At 41.4% G+C, this 21,314-nt stretch overlaps 1 protein-coding gene across 1 annotated transcript in view; it reads right to left on the bottom strand.

The window, feature by feature from the left end:
* The window catches only part of akap6 (A kinase (PRKA) anchor protein 6), a 140,043-nt gene that overhangs the window by 9,970 nt on the left and 108,759 nt on the right, over positions 1-21,314 (bottom strand). Inside the window, exons 10-12 of the mRNA XM_029250634.1 lie at positions 17,986-18,132; positions 13,686-13,910; positions 605-820 (exon numbers count right to left, since the gene is read on the bottom strand). Of these exons, the coding sequence (XP_029106467.1) occupies positions 605-820; positions 13,686-13,910; positions 17,986-18,132 (588 nt within the window). The remainder of the gene's footprint in view (positions 1-604; positions 821-13,685; positions 13,911-17,985; positions 18,133-21,314) is intronic.

Genomic DNA, 21,314 nt, shown 5'->3' with positions numbered 1-21,314 from the left:
CAGCTCATTTTGTTTCTTGATACATTGAGTTCGTTGGAAGCCTAAGATTAATTTCAGTTTTCTAATCAGAATGATCAAGAAAACTCGAAACGAGCTGAAGATGAAGTTTGCGAACAAAAAGCAAAAAAAACGATAATATGAAATAACCACCAATACCATAGAATTCCGGTTGGTGTATTCAGATTTGATATCTGCCAGTCTGAACACATAATTATTGCATACATTTATTCAAATCAATGTCTGATGTTGAATTATACTATTGTGCTGTGATGTACTAATGCTCCAGTTCATTTTACGAAAAATTATTGTTGGCAGACTTCTTTGTAAGATGACAATACTACAGAATAATTCCTGGTGTGTTTTGTCAAAAACTACAGTAAATATAATTTTTCAGGTCTAGTGCACTGCAGTGATTTTTCCATCTTGAACTACATGGAATATGGCTTGAAGCCATTTATTTAGTTTTGCAGCTTTATCATTTTGTTAGTTAGGCAGCACCTGTCCTTAAGATTTTAAATATTTGGATGTGGTTGTATAGACGGCTGTTAGGTTTTTAAGTGTTGGTTTACACTTCAAAAGTGGCATTTTCACTCTAGATCTGTACCTGCTCTGTCCCCAGGGCCTTCTGCAGGCGGGTTTGCCACTGCAGCGCCTGCATGACGATGGCCTCCCACCGACGTTCCAGGTTCACGGTGAGCAGCTGCAGGGCCTGGTGCTCCGAGTCGGGTCCGGCTCGTTCCTGCTCCTCCAGCAGCTTCTGGCACAGCCTCAGGACAGAGGCCATGCCCCTGTGCCTCTCTCGCACCTCTGAGCATAGAGACTGGACAGAGGAAGAAGGAGGAATGCATTCATCTTGGCTGCTGGGTAGACAATATGTACAGTACCCACAGAACAATGTTCATTTGCATGTCAATGTCCCTTGGAATCATACCAATTACAGAAGAGTTTTTCATAATGTCTCCACATTTATCTGATGCTTTTCACCAAAGCAACTTACCACGTTAATCTACCTAGATTTAGTTTTCCATTTGTATGGCTGGGTAATTTTCGCTGGAGCAATTTAGGGTAAACACGTCACTCAAGGGTGTTACAGGCATTCGAGAGATTCGAACCTGGGAATGCAAAGGCCGTAACCTTTACACTCTAACCACTATGCTACCGACTTCCATTAAAAGTATGATTTCAGTCTAGTCATTGACACAGTCACTCTCTATCATTATCTGCTTGTCCAAGTCAGGGTCACGGTGGCATGTAGACTGCCCTAGAACCAAAGCGTGATGCACCCTTACACGATGGATGAGATGCCAGCATTTGGAAAAAAAAAAGAATAATTTGCTTTCCCTGATCAACTTTTACACTTGGGGTTTATTGTTCCAATTTGCTGACCAGAAGTTAACCGGAAATACTGAGGAAAGAAGGGGTGAGTAGCAATGAGACGGCAGCCAAAGAGTATTCATAGTCCAGAGCGCTTATTGACACTGACAAGCAATTTCATTGTGTAGCCTAAAGGTGTGCAAATGATCAAGAAATGATTGTATTTCCTGTTCAATGAAATATTAAATATGAGCTTCAGGAGCTGTGTTACGAGACAGCGTCACTTCTCAACTTATTGGTACTGTATCAAGAAAATATCAGTAAATAAAATACACATAAATCAACAAACAAAAGCGACAGTGAATTATGAGTATTATTTTGATGTGCTTAGAAAGTAGTTGTAACTGGTCCGCTGCTATATGTCACTCACTCACTCACTTTGATTCACCGCTTGTCTATGTTAGAGTAATGGTGTTTTAGAGGCTATCGCAGAACAGGGTGCAGGGTTAATTGAACTGGATTCCAGTCCTTTACACGGTACATTTGTTTGTTTTTTAATTAGAATACACACACACACACACATTTTCAGAACCGCTTGTCCCATACGGGGTCGCGGGGAACCGGAGCCTACCCGGTAACACAGGGCGCAAGGCCGGAGGGGGAAGGGGACACACCCAGGACGGGACGCCAGTCCGTCACAAGGCACCCCAAGCGGGACTCGAACCCCAAACCCACTGGAGAGCAGGACCTGGTCCAACCCACTGCGCTACCGCACCCCCCTTAATTAGAATACACACACACACATTTTCAGAACCGCTTGCCCCCTACGGGGTCACGGGGAACCAGAGCCTACCCGGCAACACAGGGCGTAAGGCCGGAGGGGGAAGGGGACACACCCAGGACGGGACGCCAGTCCGTCACAAGGCACCCCAAGCGGGACTCGAACCCCAAACCCACTGGAGAGCAGGACCTGGTCCAACCCACTGCGCTACCGCACCCCCCTTAATTAGAATATTTTCCTATAAATTAGGCACCGTAAAAACAAAATTGTTTATTTTACGTTTTTCTCCAAAGTGACTTTGGGAAATTAAATGACCGACAACCAGCCAGACAATTTCTGTGGAGCCCTTCAGGGTAAGTACACTGCTCAAGGACACTACAACTAGAAATGGGATGGAAACCAAGAACCAAGAGGTCCAAAGGCAACAACTCCACCAACTGTGCTACTAACTGGCCCTGCTTCCGGATGCTACACAATGACTTTCAAAAGTATTCACCCCCATTGTCATCTTTTTATTTTCCTACATTTATAAAATAAAAACAAATTTATTTGATAATTTTTTCTTTTTTTTTTTGCGGCGATTGAGTGAAATTACTCCATTGTGGAAAAAAAAAAAATCTTTTACTTAATGAACTACAAATAAAAACCGACAATAATTAATTAGATAAGTATTCACCCCTTTGCACCTCAATAAACAATGTGCAATCAGTTGTCTTCAGAGGTCAACATAATTATTTGATTGGAGACCACCTGTGTACAATTACATTGTTTCAGTTGCCTTCCGAATCAGTACACCTGTCTATCGGAGGTCCTGCTGTTTGTACGAATGTTTGCAAATCAGATCCTCATCATGGATCCCAAGGAGCTTTCAAAGAGAATCTGCGGAAACTGAGCACAATGCAGATTACATTCCAGTGTGTTATATTACCAGGTTTGCATGACATCGTCAGAAATACCGTAGTTTGTACACTGATTCGCAGCCCCTTCCAGCCCTTTTCTGACCCACGCACCTGGACACGCATAGCAAATCTGTTTCACAGCCGTGTGCTCTGGACACCTCTGGATGCTGTGTTGTCTCTACAGCATCTTGTTTACTGATGTATTCCACTGCACACTAATTTAGATTACTACATTTCAACTCTGTCGCAGAGAGAACACTGGTATTTCTAAAATATCCAACATAATTTATAAAAAGCCTTAATTTCAATGAAGGAGGCAACATGCAGCATCAGGTAAATTAATACTGAAAAAGCACTATTGAAGGATTATTATTCTGTATATTGGCGCATCACATCTTCTAATAATGTCTCGAGAACTTGGTCAAATTCTGCAGCCACCTTTTCTATCTGCCTCCTCCATGGGCATGTGGGCCTGGTCCCGTGAGGCTGATGAGGTCTCCACGACAGCCTGCTATGTCAGGAAGATGTAAATCAAGGTACCCTCCACTTTTATGCCTCCCATAAACAGGTGAAATATTAAATATTAAAAAGTGTGCATCCTGCTCCATGTGGCCACATGGGTGCGTTCTTCTGTTCCGGCACAATTTGACACACGTGTAATGAAAATGCTACAACATGTGCTACGCTTTCCTTTTTTTTTTTCTTTTTTTTAAAAAAAAAAAAAATATAGAAAAGTAAGAAAAGCCAGATTTTGCTGCACTGTGTCGGAAATGCTGATGATCCCATACCTGGACGGAGATGCCTGCTTTAATATGCAGCAATGGCAGTGTGGGCAGAGCACCACCATGGCTGTCTCCTGCACCGCTCTTGTAGGACAAAAACACTCCGACTACAATTTATGTAAATCCCCTTGCTAGGCAATGCATTCCGTTACATTTTCTAATAAATATTAAACACTATTACATCTAAATTGGATTTTGGCTCAGCAGTTTCCTCTCCTGTTTTAGCATATATTTACTAGTTCCTTTGTCTTTTAAACAGGTAATGTGATTGCAAAAAACAACGCTTTTCTCCTGGGGAACAAAGGAGTAAGGCTCACCACACAATGATAAAGTTGTTGCCCACAACAAATTGAAAGGGTGGTGGCGGGGGGTCCCTAAATAAAACCGACAAAGGCCTTAACATGAAAACAAGCGCTTCGATATCAGACCGTACACATAGACGCACTGCCTTGGACAAGAAAATAATTCCCCGGCTGTCGGACACAGATTTTTGGGAGCAATATTGTGCCTTTATTTTAAACGGGTTGCAGAATCACCTTATTGTTTTTTCTGGAAACAAAAAAGATGGAGCACCACAGATGGACAGTGTAAAACATTCTGGGGCATTTTCTGCGAGTAGCTCGGGTTCGCCTCCGTGTATTTAGAGGTACGTAAAGAGAAAATAGAGGGCCGGTTTCCGATCAATACCGCCGCTCCACTCTGTTAGATTAAAAGGCACAAAAACCAGGCTCTATATCATTAAAAGCCGAGTGGAGTACCCTGTTTTTATATTTCATAAAAGTCCACGAAATCTGCCTCTTCATTGTTTCTGCATTGCTGGGCTTCACAAAATGACTTCTCCCCCCCATCGAGTCATGCTTTATTGACACAGAGACTCAGATACGGTATGCCAATATTTGCTAAAAAGCTTTTCAAATAGCGGCAGGTGGGGTTGGGGGGTTGTTCCGTGGCCGACGGAGACGGTGACCACTCGCTGTACGACGCGACGGTCACCCGAGATACTCGGCGAGTCCATTTCCGTGGGGTTCCGGGGCCAAGAACTGGGCAGCTGACCCAGCCTAGTAGGTGGAAGAAGCGCTCTCTCCATCGCCCTTCCCCTGATAGCCAGAAAGCAATGATAGAGCTCCATGATGAGATATTCATCAGGTACTTTTAATAAAGGTATCTAAGAACCAGCTGGCAAGTAATGTGCCGAGGCAGCGACACAATCTGCGAAAGCTGGAGATGACTATTTTCCGAGAGCTCATCACAATCCTCTCGTTGCTTTATTGTTGAGCGCGATCAATCTCGTGGGCCATATTAATCTCCAGGTCACACACTTATCAGGGCTGGAAATCAGATCCTACCACTAATAGGACAGTAAATATGCATCTGTGACACGGAGGGCTTTTTTTTTGTCTCCGTGCACTTTTTTGTATAGCGCTGCTCACTGAAGTGAATGAAGTGCTTGTCCTGTTTATGGGAAAACAGTCTGATCACGTTGCTTAATCCTTCACTCTCTCCAGGACCTGGAGGACTAAAATCCCCCTTAATTATTTTCAAATTGAACCTAGGTCAAGTGAGTGCCATCTCTGCTCGCCTGGCATGCTTAAAATATAAATGGCAAATGTTGTTTCAGCAAAAAAAGAAAAGGATAAAAGAAAAAAGAAAAAAAAATCTGACACTGATAAAGAATTTTATAGAAGTGCCTCAACACCAAAACAAAGAGCCCTGGAATAAACCCATGACTGCGGGATTCCTACATTAAAATAATGTCGCATTGACAAGCTCTCCTTCTGCAGGTGCTCCCATTCAATGTAGTAATAAGCCTTGAGATGATTTCATATTTTCAATGGTTAGGTTTTGTATTGTACACTTAAAGAATAAATCATGATTCTAATTTATATATGTATTAAAAAATACACAGTAATCATACAATTTGCACAGAGATTTGATAGAAACTGACCATCCATCTGAACATCCGACCATCCGACCATCCATCCATCCATCCATCCATCCATCCATCCAATTGGAATAACCGTTTGTCCTGAGAAAGGTTGTGATTGTCCAGAACCTATCCCAGTAGCACTGGACGCAAGGCCGAGGGGGCGTACACCCTGGACGGGAAGCCAGTCAATCAAACTGACCGTTCAGATATATATTCCATTTATTCCCTTTCATTCTGATTTGTGCTTAACTTCTGTTGAAAATGGTTATGGCATGCTTACAGTGACAACACCCCTTCGTTTCAGCTCTTTTGTGATCAGAACAGGAAAATTTGCTCTAGTCTGAATTCTTCCATCGACAGTGACCCTCTGGATATGCAATCAATTATCATTAATTAGAAACCTCTGATTAAATATATTTGTTGATTAAGTCAATTAAAATCACAAGGACATATTATCGCAAATGAGTTTAATGAATGCATGGAGAGAAAATTTGTTCTCCCAAACATATTTAGAATGCTTCACACAGTTTTCATCACTTTACAGTCATTTGTGCAGAGGATTTAAAATCCGCAATGCACTTCCCTACACCGAGTTAGACTTCTGATGAAGGTTTAAAGAGACAGTAGAGACCATATTAGAGCATGTAATATGCCTGTACACATTATACATGTCACTGTATCGTTATATATGTTGTATGATATGCTCTATAAATTCAGTAATTATATGCATATAGTTATACGTCATTTAGCTTTGATAAGTATAGTGATTTTCAACACAGCTACTTTCAATAAAAAGAATTAAGCCTGTCCATCAACATAACTAACTTGCTTTCTCTGTCTCCTTCAGTCACACACACACACACGGACACACAAGAGACACTTTTTTCCATAATATGACATTAGAGAGCTTCTGACTTATCGCTTTCCTAGTTCAGTTGGAACCATCTAGACTGTAGCAGTAACATTTCTTTTTCACACACATTTTCCATACAACTAAAATATTTACATTTATTTATCTAGCAGACCCTTTTCTCCAAAGCAGCTTCCAATGAACTCTATGTAGTGTTATCAGCCCACACACTTTATTCATTCACCGAGGCGACTTACACTGCTAGATACACTACTTACACTGGGTCACTCATCCATACATCAGCAGAACACACTCTCTCTGTCAGTCACACACCATGGGGGAACCTCAACAGCATGTCTTTGGACTGCGGGAGGAAACCCATGCAGAGACGGGGAGAACATGCAGACTCCACACGGACTGAGTGGGGATCAAACCCATGCCCTCTCACACCACCCAGGCTCTATGAGGCAGCAGGGCTACTCGCTGTGCCACCGTACATCAAGATATCATATTTGATACCAAAGCTGATGGGCACCCTTGGCCTTATTACTTGTCACTATGGAGTCACAAAGAGGACAAGTGTCAAGTGTCAGGACAGAACTCCCGAAATAACTGATTTTAACTAGAGCAGCTTCTTACTCTAAGATCAAATCTAGTTGTGAATTTTAGATGAGACTAATGCTTTATGAACGAGGCCCAATTTTCCCTAATGCGATCAAGCAAACAACCTGCACACGATAATAACAATACTATCAATAAGGACATTTTCTCATTAGTGCTGTAAATGAAAAACTGCTCTGCAGACATATAATGAAAATAATGCCCCGTGGAGCCTGTCGATTTTTCCTGTAATGTGCAGGTCTCCCATGGCCGCTACCTGTCTGCAGCCCATTAGCATGCAATGAAAATCTAACAGCGAATTTGGCACTTTCACACACAAGCGCTTGCAGTAGCCTAATGTGGTTTGTACTCTCTGAAGGATGGGAGTTCCTCATTCCTAATCATGGAGAAAGTATTGATATTATATCTGCGCTGTCACATTTTATTAGCTGGATGAGAGCAATGGAAAATGAACGGGGCCCCTGCCAGAGGTAAGTGGTCAAGGGGCGGCAGTAGGGGCCATGTGGCTGGTCCAGGGCTTAAAGAAAATGGAGATTGGACTTGACCTTCCACATGCAGCCTTTGAGTAGGCCCAGGTCGCCAATCAGTTGGCACCAGCGCTATTGGCAGCACCTCTCCAGTAGACTCCTTGGTCCTCTAGGTGTCACACCTGATTTCTCCGAAGCAGAGCTGATTGGAGCGGGTCACTCTATGTGTCCAACAAAGTAATGCGCCTTCCACTAGTAGTAATGCATCTTTCAGTGGTGCTTGGAAGTCCAGTGTTGTGCGGATTCAAGCTACAAGTCATGACCACAAACTGGATTCTTCCTCTATGGTAGAGATTACAGGGAGATTTAATGATAAGAATGAACAATGTTGACCCAAAAAGTGTGAAAGAATGTATGAAAAACGAAAGTTTTCTTGATGACGAAATCATAGTAATCCTCTTAAACACTGGGGATTATAACCAATTGTGAAAGGTTTATGACTAAAAGGACACCATCGCTTCTTGACTGAGCCTTTCAGTTATTACATTTATTTCACATAATCTATGGTACATATGCTAAAACAGATACCTTCCATAAACTAATAAATAAAAGAAGGACCCTGCTTGAGAAAAGGCACTTGAATATGGCAGAAATAAGTCATCTGCTCCTACATTGAAAATTAAAACATTCTGGAAAGCGTATAGTATAAAATGTTGAGTTTTCGGTTGTCTTTCTTGCATTGAGTCAAGATCAGTAAATCATGTAACATTATTAAAACCTATATATATATCTACACATATGCCACATTTCAGGACAGATATTCATGCTCAGGTAGATAGAGACGAAATGTAGTTAACTTAAAATGAGGACAACTGTCACTTCTGGTCACTACCTAATATATCAAGTGGCAAAAAAGTGGTACCTAAAAAAAGAGGAAAATGCCCCTTTCTTGTAAGTTGGTATTTTTCAGAACCACTATGAAATGTCAACCAGGTACACGTAGAGGACCTTTACATTTGGTCTGAATGCACTTTTGATGGTTAAACTGTTGTGGTTTACACGTCAGTAAGAATTCCTTCACTTTTTGAGCTGATTTTATTCCTGCATGGACTAAATGATGTCGTTTACTTATGTGTCACTGCAGAAAAGTACAATAAATCTTTTTCTATGAAATCTGTTAAAGGGGGTTCAAACTGAAATAAATACATTTCAGCTGTTTTTGAACAATGATTAAGAATGAAAGGGTATCAAATCAACATTTGGTAGAAAAGAGATGTTTTTATAATTCTGCAGCGTTTGCTCTTCCTCTGAATTTCTTCCTCCCTGAAGCCCAGAGTAAAATGTGTACAATTTCTAACTCATTTGACTCAAGCTCAAAACAGCACCTAATCAATACTGCAAATAGACTAATGAACAATAGTGGCTGGAACATAAATTCACAGTCAGGTGTAATTGCCTCTGCATGGGGACAGAGGTGCCGGACTGCTCTGGATTTATTACAAGAAAGACAGCCATTGGACTTGTGCTACTGTGTAAGATGTCAAGGCTTTCAGAGCAGGGAAATGCGCTGAAAAATAATACTGTAACGACTTGCGTCACTGTTTTAGGCAGGAAACCTATCTAATGTAAATAGTTGCATTGTGGGAAAAATGTGAAATGTGGGTGTGCAACCACTGGGGGCACTTCTAGGGAAAATGATGGGGTGATTGCATCTACGAGTGTCTTGAGAGAAAGCCTGGGAAGACTAGCTTGAGGTCCTGGTCTTAGAGAAAACAGGGTCCTTGGACCAAGAGTATTATTTCCCTGGTACCGATGTTTGAATAAATCGTTCAAGATAAACACTGCCTCTACATCCTTCTTCGCCCCATCCAAACCCATGGTGCGATGTGCCCGATACCACACGAGTTACATGGAAGTGTTCTTAATACACGTATGCTCATAAAAACCAAGCAAGAACTTGTAACAAAGATGGAGAAAACATTTGAATTCCCAGTGAATAAATATTGATTTCAGGAGCCTCGTCTTTTCTAATATTGTACTTCATCTCTTCAAGCTTCTCGGAGTTTTGAATGGGTATTAATAGTATTTATTGCACAAGCTCTGGGTGCACAGAGAAACTGGACAAATCTCCTTCTTAGCAGCTCCTTGAAAATCAGTTGACTGTTCAACAAGATGAATTAACTTGTTCTTTTATTACTGCTAATATAGGATTTGTTACTATAATTGTTCCAGAACGGTGTCAGTCTAGTTGCTAAGCAGTCATACATTATAGGCATCTCCTCTGGAATTAAGATGAAGCTATACCAGTAGTTTGGTACCTAGAGAATATCGCAACCTGTTAACGGTAGGAAAAATAAAGCACATTTTGCTTTGATTATTGTTCAGAGTTCAACGCTGCCACTTTAATCAATAGCAAATTGCACAAATATGCAGCAGGATCTACTAATCACATAAAAAAAAGTTTTTTTGTGTAATCCTTATTTCTGTAAACTCATAATGACACTTCTGCAAACTCATAATAATGCAAAGAAAAAATAAAATTAATATTGCGGTCATGTTATATTTTTACATTTAAAATGGGATTAAGTGGCATTTTGGTTAAAGCACCGTTGAAGGGCACTCAACATTTAGCTCTGTTAAATATTTCAATATATTACTAAGTATTTTAACAATCTTTCTCAAGTTAAAAGGAGAGAGTCTCTGTCTGAGATTTCAGATTAAACTATGAGAAGAATGGAGCAGAAAAACTTAACCATATATATAATAAGTAATTTACCGTTTACTTCCTGTGCCTTTGTACTTTTATAGTGTTACGCAGTTGCATGTATTTTAGTGCCACAAAACCGTAGGATTTTAAAGCTCAGGACAAGAAAGCTCGATGCCTTTTCAGCACAACTGGAATTTTTCATGGCAAATAGTTCAATTTTAAGCAGATCTACAAAAAAAACAGAGACACTGTTTATTTTTACTTATGTTTTGTTGCTTAGAGCATGTCTTTCCGCTTTTCATGGTAAAGGCTTTTGTGGCCATGTGAAGTGCTGTTATCAGGACATTCAGCTGTCATATAACAGGGTCCCATACAACAAAAAACTGCTACAATAGTGGATGAAAATATATACCCTTTCTTTATACTACAGACTTATTATTATGTACAACAGCATTTTTACTCCTCACGCAGTCATTTTCCTTCCACAATGGGAATTTTATTCTGTAGAATAGAGATACACACTTGGTGTGTAAAACTCATAAGGTTTTGTCCCTCTGTGATATAAGTAAGTCTATTTCGCTTAATTTATTAATATGGTCACACTTCTTCCATAACAAAACCACCTTTATACCTCCTGAGTCCTCATGTCACACTGACAACCAATTGCAACCATCGTTCCCGGTAAATATAAATCACAGCTGAAATACCGGATCTCATATTATTATTATTATTATTATTATTATTATGGCTGTTGTTGTTCTTGATTAATCCAACCAATGTTTTTTTTTCAAAGCAACTTAAAATTATTTACCCATTTACAGAGCTGGGTAATTTTTTACTATATCACTTCAGGGTAAGTAAATTCTTTTATTTGTATATATCATAAACATCTGTGAGTGATATTATAAGAATGGCTTAATCTAGGATGTCTCATGCCCTAAGCTTCTGGGAAAGGCTCTGGACCTCCTTGACGCTGTATTGGACAAGCCGTTATTAATAATGAAAGAATGAATGAATAAATGAATGGAAAATAACATTAAAAGATATTCCAGAAATAGTCATTATTGTCACAAATATTTAAAAGTTAATGTTATTGTAACCCATAAAACATCTTTATTTTGGTATTTTATTGAATTTTAGTTGACATATTTTTCATCGGGGAACCAGTTATTTTGTCCATAAGAAATTATGGCAGTTCAACACCCCAACAACAGCAACTCTCCATTATTCCACAAAACAAATAAACTCTATTATGTGCAGAATGGGTGTATTTATAATCTTTATGTTTTCACTCAGCTCATTCCATAGAAATAAATGAATGATTTTTCTCCTATACATAGTGTTGTATGTTTGCCCTACAAGACAACAGTATTTCACACCCAGTATCTTTTATGTACAATAGGTTTAAATGGATTTTGCTATTTATTCTATTTGTCACTAAGCATTAAAGTGTAATAATCTGTACTACACATGTTTTGACATTGCTTGATTAATATCCCATGCTGTCCATTTTGATATTCTGTTACAAAATCACTTCCCATATATTTCCAGGAACAGCAGTTCTCTGAGCTTCACCACTTTAAAAGTAGTCAAATGATTTTTATATGAAAAGATCCTGGTCTGTTAGAGGAATTTGTATTTTGGCCTGAGTTATTGAAAGCAATTTCACAAAGCAAAGCTACTCTGACATTTGGAACATAAATTAGTATAATGACCTGCTTTGTTGTGAAAGTTTATAAAATGAAAGTATTGGCAAAATGCCTTGTGGTGTTGAGGCACGACTGCCTACAAAAGCAAAAAAATAGAAGGCAATTGCATGTGTTTTGGTCAGTGGCCTTTCTATTAACCACCTTAAAGACACCCAGTTCAGTAAAAGTGAAATTCTCATTCACTGGCCACTTTATTAGGTACACCAGGCTGTTATGAGTACACCTGTACTGTACAACTCACCCCCAAGGTTAGCGAGTCATGTGGTTGCAACTCAGTATATAAAACATGTAGACACGGTTTGTAGGTCCAGGTAGTCTTGCAATGAATATTGCAATGAACACGGCATGTGCTCTAAACAGGGCCATTGGTAGTGGGGTGAATGGTAGTGACAGTTGTGATGCCCCACACCTGAATAGGAGCCACAAGAATTCCAGTAGTAATTAATTTATTTTGTTTGTGGGGGTGGAACAATACTGTTCAGGGGACTTGTTTCTGCCTACGCTGTTGGATGCAAGTGACCCTAAAGGAGACATCTTCATTGATGCTAGTTGTACTGTTTCCTCAGAAATAGCTACCTTTACATTTACAATTACTTTTATTTAATTACCAGATGCTTTTTTCTAAAGCACCTTCCAATGAACTCTGTGTAGTGTCATGAGCCCACACACCTTATTCACCAAAGTGACTTACGCTGCTAGATACACTACTTGTAATGGGTCACTCATCCATGCTTTATGGGATTTCTGTACACGAAAAAGTGTAGTTTACAGAGAATGGCATGGTAAACAAAACATCCACTTAACACCACTCCTGTAGGAAAAAAAACACCTTGTCATTGAAGCAGGTCAGTGGAGAAGAGCCAGACTTGTCAGTCCAAAGTGGAAGTCCCAAGTGCAAAAATAACAGCAGCGTACAGAAAGGCATCCTTGAACGCACAACTTGTTCAGCCTTGAAGCAGACTGGCTAGAGCAGCAGAAGACCATTCTGGGTTCATCTCCTGTGAGCTCAGAACAAGAAGATGAGGTGCAACGTGAAGTGAGCTAAACGAACGTGCTGCCAAAAAACAGTAGAAAAGGTGCGACACTGTCAAACCGGCATAGCCCAAGAACCTTTCGGATTGCATACGACACCTCACTGCTGAATTCACGGAGGCAAAAGAGGTTCCCAGATGGAACTATCTAGGTGTACCTAATATAGTGGCCAGTGTGCGATGCATCGCTTCGATAATGCATTTTATATGTAAACACGTTTTCGTCGCCGTCATCACTTTTTCATTTAGCTTACCCTTTTCTCTAAAGCAGCTTCCAGTGTTTGTACACTAAGCTGCTTACAATTATTTGCCCATTTATTCCAGTGGGTAATTTTTACTTGTATCAGTTCCGGGTAAGTACCTTTCTCAAGGGCACTGCAGCACGTATGCGGATTTGAACCCAGGTCTTTTCACTGCAAGGCAACAGTTCTCACCCCTACAATGCCAGCCGTGCTAAAATGTAATATTATAAGATTTTAAACAAATATTTTAGCAGAGCGCTTGGAGATTTGTACCGAGCCAGTTCCAGATAAGTACACGGAGGCTCAAAGCAGATAATGAGAAGGCGCCGATGTTGCCTGATAGCTCGGTGCTAACCTTAAAGTACTGCAGCTCCTTGCCAGCTTGTGGGTCGTGCTCATGGTCATGCCGCAGACAGGAATTAAAGATGAAGAGCTCCGTGTCACGCAGCCAGCCCCTCAGCTCCTTGATACGGCTCTCCAGCTGTCTCAGCATGCTGCTGGTCTCTGGGGAGAGCAGGCCCCGGGGCTCCTGGATAGGGCTGCTGGGGTTTGAGGCCCCCACGAGCTCCCCCAGGGTCCTCTAATAAAGCACAGAGAAAAAGAGGATAGACAGAGATAAAGGGGACGACTGGAAAAAAAATCAACCTCGACAAGGATTCCTCTCCAACACCAGATCCCCGATGCTATATGTGGAAAAAATAAATAAAAAATGAATTAAACGTTTTTATACGACTGAGACCTGCGACACTCTTCTCTTCTTAGATTTGCTGCTGCACGTCAATTCCAGCCGGAAATGATAGACCCACACAATATTTTTTGCTTGTTGTGCATTCGACCTCCGACGCCCTACGTGTGTGAAAAGCGGTAACCCTCATCTATAAAATGTGTAACGAGGTACTGGGGGTATTTTGTGGTCGTCTCCGATAATACTGACAAAAACTTGAGACAGAAATATCCAAAAGCGCTTTGGCCAGAAACAGAAGCTCTGTTTTTGCCTACAAATTAAAGCTCCTGACCATAATGAAAGACACAGTAAACGAAGTTGAAACTCTTGCTTTTATACTACGAAGATCATGATGTCTTTAGCAATTTATGAAAAATGGCACATGATCCCTTTGATAGCATCACATTGAAAGAAGACCCGCATATGTGCTGCAGAAGCATCCACCTGCCCCGGAAAATAGCCTCCCCAGCAGAGCAATATGTAATATACTATATATATTTATATATGTATGCATTTATATCTGCATATCTGTGTGTGTGTGTATATATATACATACTCGGAATATATAATTTGTGAATACATACAGATATATTCAGAAATTAGAAAGAAGCCATTTGTATATATTTATCCATAGACATTTTTTTTAAGTATAATTAAAACGTACACTGCTCGGTGTAATTGTCATTCTTTTTGTGTGCGCTTTCTGCAAGTATCCACAATGGTAACTGATGTAATTATGAGTCAGCGATGAAGTGGCTATTTCAGAGCACAGCATCAATTAACCACTCTGTAATTTCTCCATCCCCTTTGCATCCCCTTTGCATCTTCAATAATGACTTATTTTATTAACACGGTGGTGTTTCTTTCGTATTGAACCTTTGTTTACCGCACAAAGAGGCGATGAGTCAGCGGAGGGTGTTTTAGAGTCCTGATGATAAAATACAAACATTAGCGCAATGATTTAGGCGTGCAATCTGTAAACCTGGGCGAATGTATCTTTTCTTTTTCGCTGTTTTTAATAACTCCCTACGGAATTTAAAACAGGAGAAAAACTGCGTGCGGTGAGCATAAAAAAGGTCGAAATATTTCTCCCCAAACCCTAATTTCTGTAATGGCAGAAGGAGGAGTAACACGCAACATATGCTGGGTAACTAGTGCCACACAGCGAACATTTGAACATTTCTGTGCTCGTTTCGCTAAACTGTTTTCTTTCAAGTCAATAATTTCCCCCTGAAAAGCCCCATAAGTGCCCCTTTGTTACTTTCCAAAGTGTTTAACTCCCAGTAAAGGACATTGCCTGCATTCTCCGACCGCCCCCCCCCCCCCCCCCCCCCCAACCCCCCCACCCCACCCCCTCCCACACAGGCCCTTTTTTCTCTTTCCCTCGTTTGAATATTGATAATTTGAAAGCTCTCGGTGGATTTCAGGTTTAGCTATTGTTTTTGTGCTGTGACAAATGCGGCAGCAGGAGGTGAATTCAATGCCCTTGGAGGGTCGGGTTACAAAAAAGGAATTTATTGCCACTTTATTTTGTTCTGGAACAGTTTGCAATCATAAATTCTTCATAAGCAGAATACTTCAGAGAATGGTCTGTCTTCATAAATATACGACAGAGGACATCAATTTCATTTAATTCACAATTTGTGTCAGCACAGCAGATGCCAATGTCTGACTTGATAGGCTTGTTTAATATGCAATTGAGATGCCGTAATGCGCAGCACTGGGAGCGGAGGAGCACAGATTAAACTCTCCGCACCACTGCCGTTTGTTTCGTTCTCATGGAGCACCACTTCCACGCCGCTCACCTAGAATAAAAGAAAAATTCCCAGCAAAACACAACTTTTTTTTTTTTTCCTCTCGCTTTTTTTTTTAAAACATGTGCACCCCGTTCAAAATGTCAGCACTTTTTTCTGTCATGCAAAAAAAAAAAAAAAAAAAAAATGTTAATTAACACTGATTACTGTGCTGGAAACAATCTCGGGTTCTTTGGTGCTTAGTTTTAAATTAAAACTCTTGCTTTGGAGAATAATGCATATGCTAATTTTGTTTAATTCTACCTTCTGCCCTCGATGCTTTGACTCGCAGATGATAGGTGGCGGCGAAAAAAACAGCGGGCCCTACACGCCTTTGCAGATTCCATTGTGTACGGAACGCGCGAAACAAACCGCGTACTCTCTCCCCTTCCTGCTCATGTATTAGACATGTTTCAGACACCGCAGCTGGGGCGTCTGCTATTGGCGCTGGGGAGAATTCCACGCAAGTCGGTGGCAGAATCAATTTGTACTTCGTCTTTCTATCCCCCCGCCTTCACAAATCATTTTGGCTTTTATATAACAAACCTGTTTTCCTGTTGTGCCTCGATGTTTTATTTTCACCGCAGTCTGTTGCCGTGACACCCGTCCCTAGTTGAATTTCCCAAGCAAATAAACAGCTAAACAAAGCGGAACTGTGCGCCGGGTTGAGGAGGGAGCCCCTGGCTGCCAGCGTGGAGCAACCGCAGGATGATCACCCCCACGGCCTAATGGGGCCTTCTCCGCGATTCCTGCAAAGAGCGTCGGCCTCGGCGCCGCTGCCGGGAAGCCTTGCTCCGACGTCCCTGCAAAGATGTCACGAGCGGGCCGGGCACAAACGGAGCCCCGCGAACGAGCGACGGTACCGTTTTGTCGAGCGTTACGCTTCGACGGTAGCGCTTTGTCGCGACCGGAGAGGTAGCCGTGCTTCTTCGCGGTGCGGCGCTCGTTCGCACGGAACATGCCAGGAGGGCGGCGCTGGTGTGAGGTTGATAATTGCAAAGCCGCAATTATATTTTTTCATGTAATGGATTAGATGGGCTATGATAAATCCAAAATTAGCTTTTAAAAGCAAGGCGCAGTTGAACCCCCCGATAAGGATCGCGCGTCGACCCGCACAATTAATAACACCATCAAGGAAGTTGTAGTAGATAGGATCTCCTGGGCTGGATGATATCCAAGTTAGGAACTGCCCTGTCAGAACTCAGTGGGAGGCTCTATTGGTACACGGCGCTTGACTGCTCTTCGCACTTCTACGTACTGTATGAATGTCTGTCCCAGATAAGAGCTGGAGCAGAAGGAGCCCGAGGTCTGTTTGTCGTCCCGCTACGTTCCGGCACGAGTCCGGACTCGCTCGGTTTAGTCCAGCCAAGAGCGGGCTTTAGTGACATCCCAGAGGACGGAAGCCCCGCCACTGAGAACGACACAAATTTTTTCCGCTCCCTCTCCAAGAAAAGTGGGAACTGCGACAATCACCTATTTTTACAGTACAGGTGGGGCTCCAATGATGAGGGGGATCCGTCCCGATGACTTCGTCGTAAGTTGCAAACCGCCTTATTCTCACACACGCTGTGTTATTTTCACTTTCATTTACCACCAGAATACTCACTTTTCGCCTGCTTGCTATTGTAAATAAAAAAAATGAAACGTAAAAAAAGTTTTGGAAACAAAACGTAACGTCTGCCGGACACCTAAATGCTAACTCAGATCCAAACAATGAGAAGTACGGTGCCATGCAGCAGATGGAGTGGTCATCGTCTGACATTACGACCAAATGTTGGGACTCGAAAATAATACATTTAGCTGGTGCTTTTCTCCAAAGTGACTTGCAATGTTAAGCTACTCACGATTATTTACCGATTTATACAGCTGGGTAATTTTTACTGGAGCAATTTGAGGTAAGTACCTTGCCCAAGGGTACTACAGCTGGAGGTGAGATTCAAACCTGCGATCTTTGGGTCCAAAGGCGGTGTTGACCGCTCCACTACCAACTGCCCCCTAGTATAATAAGGTTGATGGGATGGTCTTCTGGATGTGTGTAAGTTGAATATGTCATAACTCGAGGACCACCTCTTCAGCACTCTTGCATGCACAGCGAGGTACCATCTGACGACTTGTGAACGACGGCCGAGTTACGTTACCTGCAGCCGATCCCACTTCTGTACGAGCGCGCTCGCTCGCTCCTCGAAGTCAGCCGGCAGCTCGGCGCCGCTCTGCCGCAGCGACTCTGCTCGGGCCAGCAGTTGGCTTTTCTTGGGTGCCCAGGTGTCCATTTCAATGCTGTTGCCCTGCAGGTTGGCCAACGAATGAAATGATCAGGGCATGGGGAAAACCGTACGACACACTTATACAGAGACAAGGCTGCGTACTGTAGCATCGCATCGCCGTGCACGCGGCATCACAGAGACAAGATCCAACGGACAAAAAATAAGACAGTAGGCGGATCAGAGAATGGGTGCTCTTTGAATTGCTGCTCGACAATCATCAACCTGATTACGGTTCCAAATTAAAGTGGGCATCTTTAAAATAGGAACACTCATCCTTTCCACCCTCGTTTACATTTACATTTATTCATTTAGCAGGTGCTTTTCTCCAAAGTGACACGCTTTTCAGAAAACTAAAGTGAGTTACATCAACAGTCGATTTGTCACATGCCGCCATATAAACCAGTATACATTACACGTGCAACTGCATGTAGAGTTTTTTAAATCAATTAAAATAACAGTATATGTTTACCGAGCATATAGGAGAGAAGGGGAGAAATGAGTCTGAAAGAGATGTGCTTAGAGACCCTTCTTGAATGTTGATAGAGATTCAGCAGTTCTGAGTGCTACAGGGAGGTCATTCTACCACATTGGAGCCCGAGCAGAAAACGTTTGTCCTTTTCACTTTGGACCTTTTAATTTCTATGTACAGTCTTTAATAGATGCTAACATGGACAGTTTTGTTCTCATGATAACGATAATAAGAACAGAAATGCATAATTACATCCTTGATGGTTCAGCTGAAACCCAGTAAGTAAGTTATGAACTAAAATCTGGTGCACGTTCCTCTCACTGATGACTAGGGTGCTGTGAATGGTATCCTATACTGCTCCCCTGTTCCCTCCTATGCACCTTCTGTCCCTCATTCCAGTGAACTCCACTGTATACATCACAACAGGCAAAAACAGCACTGAAAAACAGGTTTTTACAGCATTCGCACCATTTAAAGGAACTCCCATTTGGGATATGCTTGGGTTGCTTGCAATGAAGCTGCATTTCTACTTATCATTTAACTCTGGATGGGAGCCACGTGACAGTTAGTGAGAATCTATACATTCCACAGTTGTGCGCCGCACTGAAATATGTACGGGGACGTCACTGCTAGTATAACTTCCAATTATCCTTACCATGGTAATTACCTCAAAACAGTTTTACATACCTGTGTATGTCTCTTGAGTTTATTGGTATATATCTTTGGCTTACATTTTTTTACATTTTGGAAGAATGACATATAAATGAGACATTAATTTACATCAGTGATAATTAGATGAAGACTTGCAAAGAGCAATATTGCCTTAAGAACAAACACTTCCACTTTAATAACTGAGGAAAATATTGTATAGCATGAAACTGACGCTATTCAATCTCACACCTTTTTGGTTAATCCTCCCCACCACACACACACCTTTTCATTTTCTGCATCAATAGCTACTTGATTCTGGTTTTCGGTTGCCATTTATCATTACAGCCAAAGCACATTTGAATATTTAAATGTACTGAGTATTTTTTCTTACTTATTGCTGTCAGCAGTCCAAGAATCATTTTTCATTGTCGCTTCTTTGACAGAGATGGTATCAAAGATTCTTTTTAGCCATCAATCCCTTTCATTTTTTTAATACTGCTACAAAATTAAACCTGTTACCATCTAAAAACAAGGGAATCACACAATTTATTTTTTGACAGCAAATATTGATTTTACACATTTCTTACGTTTAAAAATGGCATAATATTGATCAAGAGTCAAAGCATGTAAGGGGGAAAACATATAAGTAAAATTCATTAAAATTTATTTTATTATTAAAACTTTCAAACAACAACACCTAACATGATGTTGCAAAGTCAATAAGGGCATTAACAAAATACATAGAAACAGTTCAAGATGCAGAAATATTCTTCAGTAAATCCCAGTAATGTAATCACAATGGTACAGATAAATTTACAGCAGTATAGCCAAAGTGAGATTGTGATCCCACTGTTCGCTAGACATTTTGTCATGTATAATGAGCAAGAGATGAATTCAATGGACACTAATTTCATCTGTATAATAATAATAATAATAATAATAATAATAATAATATCATCATCATCATCATCATAATCAACAATTTGTGTTCTGGAGGGTGCAGTGGTGCAGTGGGTTGGACCACAGTTCTGCTCTCTGGTGGGTCTGGGGTTCGAGTCCAGTTGGGGTGCCTTGCGATGGACTGGCGTCTCGTCCTGGGTGTGTCCCCTCCAGCCTTGTGCCCTGTGCTGCTGGGTTAGGCTCCGGCTCCCCGCGACCTCGTATGGGACAAGCGGTTCAGACTGTGGGTGTGTGTATTTGTATTCTAATAATTAACGCTAGCTTTGATGGCATTGGTGCCTATGGTGGTCTATGCAGATGTGGGGAAAGTTACGAATGAGGTATGGTGTCAGTTGGAATTTCTTTCACGTTTCATAGAAAATGACCACTGCAGCAGCCCAGAGTCTGGCCACGTCCACACCCACCCAGATTGGTCAACACGCCCACATAGGGCTCGTGAGAAAACTAGTGAACGAATCAGAGACTGGGACGTCCACTTGTTTTTGTTTGAGGTTTAGCAATAGAGAGATGTCTTGTTAGAGTTAAGAGACAGAAGTGAGTTTCTGTTTGAGAGATTCAGTCTTTTCCTCTGTTGAGGCTGACAAGCCATTTCCTTCCTGATTGCTTGGATAGAGTTTTGTGTTTTCATTTTTTTACACATGGATTTCGAGAGTAAAGGCAACAGGAATTTCAGCCACAACCACCCTATACCTGGTTACTCCTTGAACCTGACGTGCCTGAGCATATCACAATTTTATATTGCTATAAATTTTTGTGGATCCTTCCAAACAATGTATATGACAGCTGTCATCAATAGTCTAGTTCAGGTAAATAAGCAGTTGAAATGAGAGCACAGCATTCTAATACATCCATGTGGTGTGAAGTATGCATTGCTGGAAGTGATAAATGTAATAAAGTTATATACTAAAGCAGCCACTACCTATTAATTAATTTGTCGTATTAATCGCTGTCCTTTTGCTTGTCCTGGAGAGATGTGGTGGTAATAGCTTGAGCAGGCAGGCCCGAATCGTCCTTTCTGTAGCAATAGTCTCCAGATCCTCCTGGGGGATCCTCAGGCACCCCCAGGCCAGCTTGGGGATATATTCTCTTGCAACGTGTCCTGGGTCTACCCCAGGGTTTCCTC

Source organism: Scleropages formosus, chromosome 3 (genome assembly GCF_900964775.1).
Source record: "Scleropages formosus chromosome 3, fSclFor1.1, whole genome shotgun sequence".
Classification (NCBI taxonomy): Eukaryota; Metazoa; Chordata; class Actinopteri; order Osteoglossiformes; family Osteoglossidae; genus Scleropages; species Scleropages formosus.
The sequence above is the reverse complement of the archived record's forward strand: the minus strand, read 5'-3'. Positions and strand labels throughout refer to the sequence as shown.